The sequence below is a fragment of the Centropristis striata genome, chromosome 20 (assembly GCF_030273125.1).
Source record: "Centropristis striata isolate RG_2023a ecotype Rhode Island chromosome 20, C.striata_1.0, whole genome shotgun sequence".
Taxonomy (NCBI): Eukaryota; Metazoa; Chordata; class Actinopteri; order Perciformes; family Serranidae; genus Centropristis; species Centropristis striata.
Window position 1 is genome coordinate 3,194,345 of NC_081536.1, and position 10,062 is coordinate 3,204,406.

At 35.9% G+C, this 10,062-nt stretch overlaps 1 protein-coding gene across 1 annotated transcript; it reads left to right on the forward strand.

Annotated features, from left to right (window-relative positions):
- Positions 1–710: 710 nt before the first annotated feature.
- prop1 (PROP paired-like homeobox 1) lies at positions 711–5,084 on the forward strand. Its single transcript, XM_059359932.1, has 3 exons — positions 711–918; positions 2,361–2,590; positions 4,716–5,084. The coding sequence occupies exons 1-3, from the start codon at positions 825–827 to the stop codon at positions 5,082–5,084; spliced, it is 693 nt and encodes a 230-aa protein (XP_059215915.1). The 5' UTR covers positions 711–824.
- The last annotated feature ends 4,978 nt before the right edge of the window (positions 5,085–10,062 follow it).

Here is a 10,062-nt window from a genome sequence, read left to right on the forward strand (position 1 = left end):
GACCAAAAAAAGACACAAATGACTAAAAGAAAGACACAATATGACTTACAAAGACACGAAAAGACATGAAAAGGATTAAAAAATGGACAAAAATAGCCCTCTAAGAGAGTTGAAAAGGCATTCTGCAAAACGTAGGAAATGCAGGAAGTCACAGTCACCAACCCACTCCATTGCAACATTTAAAACATTTTATTAAGCATGATAGTGTTTTGAAAGTAAAAAAAAGAAGATTTATGTTGGACCAAAGGACCAAAAAAAGACACAAAATGACCAAAAAGATACAAAAGGCACAACATTACTAAAACATTGACACAAAATGACCAAAAAAGACACAAAATGACCCAAAAAAAAAACAACATTCCTAAAACATTGACATAAAATGACCAAAAGAAGATACGAAATGACACAAAATGACACAAAATGACAAAAAAAGACACAAAAAGACACAAAATGCCTAAAACATAGATACAAAAGGACAAAAAAGATACAAAATGACTAAAAAAAGACACAAAAAGATACAAAATGACCAAAAAGACACAAAAAAGACACAAAAAGACACAAATGACCAAAAAAGACACAATATGACTTACAAAGACACGAAACGACATGAAAAGGATTCAAAAATGGACAAAAAAAAGCCCTATAAGACTCCGTAGAGTTAAAAAGGCATTCTGCAAAACGTAGGAAATGCAGGAAGTCACAGTCACCACCCCACTCCATTCACACAGGTAAACCAGGTGGGTTGGACATGGACTTTATGTCTCTTGTCTCTGTGTGGAGGATCAGATGCTCCACATCGTGCCGTCAGTAGCAGACCTGCAGACATGGCCCAGGTAAAGGTCTCCGGAGACGCCATGAGGAGCCACCAGGACTGTGCAGAGGTTTACTCTGACATGGCGACTGTCAGCTCCAGCGCAGGTGAGTCCAAAATACATTTTGTATTAAAAAAAATACACGTTTGTTCATATTATCAGTCCATCATGTCATCTTCAAATGACATAATTTCCTCTGCAACACAGAGAAACCTGCAATTAAATGTAAATTTCTTGCCATATTTTGCATGTTTTCAGTGATATTAAGGTTACTTTAATATTTATTAAGCTTACTGTGTCTTTTACCATGAGTTATAGTGTAAAATGGTGGTCTAAAAGCTGCTTCCAACGGTTTTAGAGGACTTTAAACATGGCATTTCTACATTAAAATAGTTAAATTTAACATTTGCATACTGGCAGGAAGTGGTGTTTCATAGCTGCTTTATAAAATAACAGCCCCAAAAAAGACAGTAGTATTCCTATTGGCCTGTTTTTAATAGTGTATTATTTACCAATTTGCCAAAAATCACGGAAGAAACGGAAAAATAAAAATAAGAATAGACCCGGTGAATAGTAGTTAGTGTGCTTTTGCAAGCAAGCACACAAAATAATAATAATAAAAATAGACCCGGTGAATAGTAGTTAGTGTGTTTTTGCAAGCAAGCACACAAAATAATAAAAAAAGTCCCGGTGAATAGTAGTTAGTGTGCTTTTGCAAGCAAGCACACAAAATAAGCCCACGGAATAACAATTAGTGTGCTTTTGCAAGCAAGCACACAAAATAATAATAATAAAAATAGTCCCAGTGAATAGTAGTTAGTGTGCTTTTGCAAGCAAGCACACAAAATTACACAAAATTACCAAAAAAAGACACAAAATGACCCAAAAAAAGACACAAAATTAATAGTTAAATTTAACATTTGCATACTGGCAGGAAGTGGTGTTTCATAGCTGCTTTATAAAATAACAGCCCTAAAAAATTGGCCTATTGGCCTGTTTTTAATAGTGTATTATTTACCAATTTGCCAATAAGTAATATAAAATGTTTACTTTGACATGAATATTAAAAGTATTAATATAGCTTTTCAAATTAAATGATTGTATGTATGTAACCAGGTTTGATTAAAAAGCAATTAAGAGAATAAAAACTCTTAGTAAGAATTGTAAGAATACAATAGCATCATCAAATCAGCCACCATGTGTGAACAGACAAGGTCAGCTCAGTGCACCAATTTGTTAGATTAGTCACTTTGTGGTAATAATCTCGGTCAAATCCTCCAGTTTCTGGTATCTTTTTCTCACGAGCTTGTCTTTGGCAGCTAAAGCTCCGTGGCTCTCAGGTTGCCTGGTGGCAGTGGGAACCATAAAGTCAGTGTAATCCCTCTTTTTTTCACACAACCATTGGTGAAATGGGCCCTTACAAGTTCAGGCCACTTTTTTTTATATCATGCCAGGTAACTCAAGAAACAGGAGCTGGAGAATTGTCGACAAAAGTCTTTTCAGCATCCACGTAAAGCCGTTTTTCTTCTTTCTTTCTCCTGAAAACAGATATAGGAGAGTCGGTGAGGAAGGGCTCATTGTGTGAGACCTCCATGGGAGTCGGCTTCGGCAGGAGGAGCAGAGCGTACCCCTCCCCAGCCAGGAGGAGACACCGCACCACCTTCAGCCACAAGCAGCTGGAGCAGCTGGAGGTGGCCTTTGGACAGAACCAGTATCCAGACATCTACTACAGAGAGGAGCTGGCTCGGGTCACCAAGCTCAACGAGGCTCGCATACAGGTGGGACAGCTTTAGTAGGAGCTGACACAAAAAAAAATCACACTTTGCATTCATTTCCAAATAAAACAACCCAAGAAAATGCAAGCAGACCCACTGATGGATTAGTAAAGCGGCCGAACAGGCATTCACCTGCAAATTGTCACTTAATAGCAAACCAGGAGACTCAAAATGACGACAAAGAGCTGCAAAAAGGTCACAAAGAGACTCACAATGACCTTACAAAGACACAAAATAACTGAAAAGAGACACAAAACAACCACAAAGAGACACAAAATGACTACAAAGAAGCATAAATTGACTACAAAGAGACCAAAACAACTACAAAGAGATGCAAAGAGATCACAAAGAGACTCACAATGACCTGACAAAGACGCAGAACAACTGAAAAGAGACAGAAAATGACCAGAAAGAGACAGAAAATGACCAGAAAGAGACACAAAATGACCACAAAGAGACACAAAATGACTACAAAGAGACATAAAACAACTACAAAGAAACAAAAAATAACTACAAAGACCAGCAAATAAAGACACAAAACAATTACAAAGAGACACAAAATGGCTAAAAAGAGAAACAAAACAACTACGAAGAGACACAGAATAGCTACAAAGAGGCACAAAATGGCCACAAAGACACAAAACAACTACAAAGAGACACAACATGGCTAAAAAGAGACAAAAATAAGTACAAAGAGAGAGTCCATTTTTTAATCCTCTTCATCCGGCCTGTATACACCACTTAAAAAATGTTTAAATGCCACATTTTTTTTAAGCACAACATCACCTATATGACCTAATAATAATATTTTATTTTTTTATTCTGACTTACTGGATCAACATTTTGAACCAAAAATAAACAAAGAAAAACCAACATAAATGTGATCTTGTGATTGTGTGTCGTCCAACTCTGGTTTTTATTGTAGTCATTTTGTGTATTTTGTTGTGTCTTTTTTAGTTATTTTGTGTCTTTTTTGCCATTTTGTGTCATTTTGTGTCATTTTGTGTCTTCTGCTACACGAAAAATGGTCAAGAAGTGCCCCGCTTTACTGAAGCCCTGTTTTTTGCATACATCTTTTGTACGGCAAATGTGGTCGGGCAGTACTCCAAGTACAGTTTACAAGAACAAGAAAAATAGCATTAGTTAGCCGCTAGCATCAGTTAGCCACTAGCTTTCGCTAATGACCGAATTTCACAACAAAGAAATAAGAGTTATCAGAACTATTGCCCCTTGTTGTGAACCCCAACTTAAAGATATAAGTAACAACAACTCACCAACTTGTTTTTGAGCAGACAACTGGCTTCCTTTGTTGTGCTAACTTACATTATTGCCCTAAATGTCAGTAATTTATATTTCCAAGTTTTACCAACTTAAATCACTGTTTTAGGCCAAAAAATACAAGTTGGCTTTTTTGCAGTGCATCACTGCATTCCAATGTGCCACCAGGTTTTTGCAGCTAATATACTGCTATTATTTAAAGCACAACAAAAAAATCACTTCATGGGACTAAACAGAAACATATTTTTCTCATCTCGAAATCCAGTTCTTACTTTAGTCTTAGATTTATGTCAACTCAACTGTAAGTTATACTAACTTATAAATTTGCATTGTATTAACTTTTAATCCTTACTTCTGCTAACTTCTGCAATGTGCTGAATTGGCACGATTGTAACGCCGCTATGAAACGTCAGCTAATGTTGCGACCACAATTTTGAGTTAGCATTGATATGCTAATGGCTACTCTTGTAGCTGTAACAAGCAGCAGCGCTAGCATTAGTTAGCCACTAGCATCGGTTAGCCGCTAGCATCAGTTTGCCGCTAGCATCAGTTAGCCGCTAGCTTTCGCTAATGACCGAATTTCACCGCTTTCCCGCATTTCACAACAAAGAAATAAGAGTTAGCAGAACTATTGTCCCTTGTTGTGAACCCCAACTTAAAGATATAAGTAACAACAACTCACCAACTTGTTTTTGAGCAGACAACTGGCTTCCTTTGTTGTGCTAACTTACATTATTGCCCTAAATGTCAATAATTTATATTTCCAAGTTTTACCAACTTAAATCACTGTTTTAGGCCAAAAAATACAAGTTAGCTTTTTTTGCAGTGAACCTGGTTTTTGTCCCAGCAGGTTTGGTTTCAGAACAGAAGAGCCAAACAGCGGAAGCAGGAGCGGGCCTCCCAGAAAGTCCTCCCAGTGGGAGTGATGCCGGGCCACAGGGCGCTGCTGGGAGGGATGGGAGGGATCCAGCCTCCCAGCATGGCTCGCCAGTACTACAGCCAGCCCCTGGCCCACATCCCCCGCCTGCCCCCCATGCTGCCCTCTGGGCCGTACTCCCGCCACCCGGGCCCGGTGGGCCAGTGCCCCTGCCCCAGCATCCCCCCACAGCCGGCAGCCCCGCGGCAGCATGAAGACTGGTACAGCCCGCTGAGGAGCAACCTCGCCTCACCCATGTTCTCATTGACCTCTATGCAGCCTCTGGACCCCACCTGGAGCTAGGCAGAGACAGAGGCTACTTAAATCATACAGAAAAATTACTTAAAGTCTCTTTTTCTCTGCAGAAGTTTCTCCTTGTTTTACATTCACACACAGTTTTACTCCTTTAACCCTTTGATGCACAACATATTGACCCCCCTTCTAATGCACAACATGGGTCAAAAATAACCCGCATTCATTTCCCATGTTATTTCATGCTTTCTGTGTGTTTCTGTGCTCTATCTTTTGATATCAACTTATTTTATGATTGACTATTCCAAGTATTCTTTAAATATCTTGTTTTTGATAACAACAGATCATTATTTCCATTTTGCCTCATAATTTGTGAAGAAAAAAAGTTTTTGTATTATTACATAGCTAACTACTTGGCTAAGTAGCTTGCTAAGCTAACTATTTAGCCAAGAAGTTAGCTAAGTAGTTAGCTTAGCGAGCTACTTAGCTAAAAAATGGATATGGGTCATTTTTGACCCATGTTGTGCATTAGAAGAGTAAGGGGATTTTGTTAAAAAATGAATAAAGGAAAACATAAAAATTAGGATGTATGATGATCAAAAACAAACTAATTGAGGAAAACCTGGAATACTGAATGATGAAAATAATTTATTGCAAAGATAGAGAACATAAAAACTCTGTCGGGTCACTTTAGACCCATGTTGTGAATCAAAGGGTTAACCCATTTAGGCCTAAAACGCCTGGAAAAAATGCCTGTAGAACCTAAGGGCGAATGCATTACCGCATTTCTACCATTAAAACCGGGGGCGCTGTTGCATTATTCTACCATTAAAGCCGGGAAAGCAGATACGTTGTTTTGTAGTTTTTGTAGTTTTTTCCACCTATTTTCGGTCTCTTGGCCAATGAAATGCATCAGAATACATGTGGGAGTGTCGCAATGCATCATTTGACTTTTCCAGAACTTTGAAATTATGGTGGAAGACGACTATAGCGGAGGGAGCTCAGATATAACAGCTATAAGCTCTCAAATACTTTTTGAATTTCATGTATATCTGCTGCAGAGGCTGAAAAATCTATTATTTAGTAGGAAGAGTTGACACTTCTGTTGAATTTCCAGAAAAACTTCAGGTTTTTGGGGGTTATTTCAAAATCGCCCAGAGGTTCTACAGGCATTTTTTTTCCAGGCATTTTAGGCCCAAATGGGTTAATCGCTTTATAAAATGCAGTAAATTATCTGGTTTTGAGCTGCTACTGGTAAGAATACATGTTATGATAAGACTATGTTAATGTGGAGTCAGTCAAATATAGCAGTAAAAAATAGTAAAAACTCCAGCAATTTATTAGTGTTTTTGATGTTTTTCAGCTTTTTTATTTACTTTCACTTGCTTCTAAAACAAATGCCAGATCAAGATCTTTATGAGACGAGGCAGTGGTGAAAACATTACCGCTTTTGTCCAGAGGGGGCGCCAAAATCGAGAAAAAAAAGTTTCTTATAGTTGCTTTAAGGAGAGTCCGTGGCTGCAGATCAGCTGTTGTAAGTGAAATTACAGTTTGTGAATGTTTTGTAATCAAATTTGTGCACAAATTATGTCAGCGAAGAGGATACAAAAACAGATTTAGAGTAGAGTACAGCTCAGCACTCAGACAAACATTTAAGTACAAATTGTATTCATGACTTTCATTAAAGTAACTTCAGTGTGGGCACTTTGAGTTTCCCACAATTTTTTTTAAAAGGGGTTGAAATTATTGCTAAAAAAAAATTTCACAGGATGATCAAAGCATCTTGTTAATCCTTATTTGAATCTCTACACAGGTGACAATATACACTGTAAAAAAAATCTGTTTAATTTGCGGTAAAATACCGGCAGCTGTGGTTGCCAGAACTTCACCGTAAGAAATACAGTGAGCGTATGTAAATGTAAATATCAGCAAAAAACTGTAATTTAAACTGAATAATCCCATTACTTTCAGGATAATTGTGTCATCATGGTATTTCTCCATTCATTTTACATGAAAATTGTTTATTTTTACAGCAAAACTGTGTGTTTTCTACAGTTTATGACAGTAGAAAGTAAAGTTTTTTGCTATTCTTTGATTTACAGTAATTAAAAGTATCTACTACGGTGATGTACAATGTTCAATTTTACGATCTATTTCTGATGCAATTTGTTTTACTGTAATTTCTACAAACATTTTTTACAGTGTACTTTTAAATGCCTTCAATAAAGTTTTTACTCAACATGCACTGCTAAAATGAATAGAGTGCACTGTGTGTTTGTAAGTGGATCTGCTTACTTAACAATGCATTTACATTTTCTCTTCACTGCAATTTAGTTGAAATTTTTTATTATTCATCTGTTGCATGTTTCGTACTGTGCATCATGCTGCAAATTTCCGCAGAAATCTACATAATTTACTGAGCAATGTATAGTACACTGTAAAAAAAAGGCTGTTGTTTTTTACGGTAAAAAATCGGCAGCTGTGGTTGCCAGAACTTTACCGTAATAAATATGGTAGAACTTTTTTTTTATATTATGGTAAAATGCACTGTTGATTTCACGTTTGAGATTGCCATTTTATTATTTTTTTTTACTGTATAAATACAAGTTTTTTCCATCAAAAGAAACGCTGTTTTGCCATATAATTGACAAGAAAATACTTTATAAATGAAAACGCATGAATTAAAGATTTTACCATTAAATATTACAGTATAATTTTGTTAGACATATGGTGTTTAGTACATTTAAAAGTGAGAAAAAGTATCTTTTACAAAAGATAAATGCAAAAATTACAGTGGCGGCTTGTATATATATTACATTAAATACATATTACAGTGTATTTTACAGTGGAGTAATGTGTTTTTCAAAAAACAAAACTGTAAAAAGTAGTGTTTTGGCTGATGCATATATTTACGATGTTTCATTGTTACTGAAACTGAATTAACCCATTTATCATTTTACGGTCTTTTACTGTCGTGGTTTAGCAGTTTTTCACTGTAAAATCTACAGACATTTTTTACAGTGTACTGTACATGAAACTAAAACATTTTCAGAACAAATAAAGATTTTAAATATTTCCCTCCTTTTTAAATGTTATTTCATGAATGGTTGGACTCCACAAACTTTAAAAAAAAACAAAAAAAACACAACCAGTCAATGAGTAGACTTACAGTTTTTAATATTTCACATTTCAGAGACAACACAGTTGCATCTGATATGCTTTCAGATTTTTTTTTTTAATACAATCAACAACCTGAACTGATTGAATAACCAATACTGGATGGCAAAAAATACAGAATTCATCCATCCATCACACACAGATGGATTCTATAATATCTGAAGTCTGATCCGTATCGGTTTTAAAAGGCAGCTAATGATTAGAAGCAAACATGTTGAGTTTAAAACAAGAACTTTACTGGAAACCACAAGCTACGTCAGCCTTTTAACTGCAGCGGCAGCAGCATTAACCAGTGTGCTTTAAGTCTTATCCAGTGGTAAAGAATAGGGTTGCAAAATTCCCGGAATTTTCAAAGACGGAAACTTTCCATGGGAATTTAAGGGAATTAATGGGAATTAACGGGAATTAATGGGAATTAATGGGAATAAACTGGGAATTTTCAAAATTGAAGGTTGGCTCTTCTTAGGGAACTTAAATATAGTTGAGGAAAGTATATTTTTTGAATGAGTGGGGTTAGGGGATGGGTGATATTGAACCCAACACTCCTGTTTTTGTTCATCCATGAAACAAGTAATTAGAACGTGTTCTACTCTACTTACAAATAAATCTGTTGAAATATCTGTTGAAAACATTTTGTATGGATGTTTTCTTATGACTTCTGCTTATATTTATGCTTGTATATAATATATTCCCAATTAGTTCTCCTAAATTCCCATTAATTCCCATAATTCCCATTATTCCCATGGAAAGCTTCCAATATGGAATATTTCCAAAATTCCCAAGCTTAACTTCCCATGGAAATTTACCGGAAATTTTCCGCCCCTTTGCAACCCTAGTAAAGAATCAGCAGCACGGCGCCGCTTTTACATTCACTCCATGATTTATGTCAAGTATCAGCTGGCTCACAGTGAAGATGATGGTGATTGGCTCATTTAATTGTGGTAAATACTAATGAAAAAAACAACAGCAAATACAACCGGGCTGTTGTGTTGTCTCTGCTGGTAACATTCAGTTTTGTGCAGAATACTGCAGCCTTCAGAATTAAACTTTAAAAGTTACATCATCAGTTCAGCAATGTACGGAAGCCCTGAGGCAAGTGAGGGAAAAAAAAGGATTTTCAATCAATCAAATTTCTTAAACTGATCTCTCCTTTTGTTCATCTATAAAACAGGTGAAAAGGTGAAAGGAAAAAAAAGAGAAAGGAAACACTTTTTTCTGTTGTAATACTCGTTTTGGCCACAAGAGGGTGCTCATGTTCTAGATAGGACTAAAAGGTGTTCATGTTTTCTTTGTAGCAAGTTTTAATTTCTCCACAATGTTCATAGTTTTATATTGTGTAAGCAAACCAAAAATATACACTGTGTAGAATGTAAATAAAACAGAATGCATCAAATTCAGAGTTTATATTTACACAAAAAAGTATCAGTTTGAACATAAAATATATTGTCTCTGTAAAAAAAAGTATAAGACCAGCCTTGTTTTCTTCAATTTCTTGTTCATTTTAATGGCTGGTACAACTAAAAGGTACATTTGTTTGGACAAATATAACGATAACAACAAAAATAGCTCATAAGAGTTTAATTTAAGAGTTGATATCTAGACATTTCCATGGTTTTATTGATCATGATTTTGGTTATTAGCAAGAAAACCATAGAAAATAGCCAGATATCAGCTCTTCTTTTGTTGTGCCAGTCATTAAAATGAACAAGAAATTGAAGAAAACAATGGTCTGATATTTTTTTTTCAATGACTGTATGTCACAAAGGACTGACAAATTTTTGCATTGGGTTTTATTTACATTTTAGACAATGTGCCAATCTATTTTGAATTGGGGTTGTAACATTACTGTCAT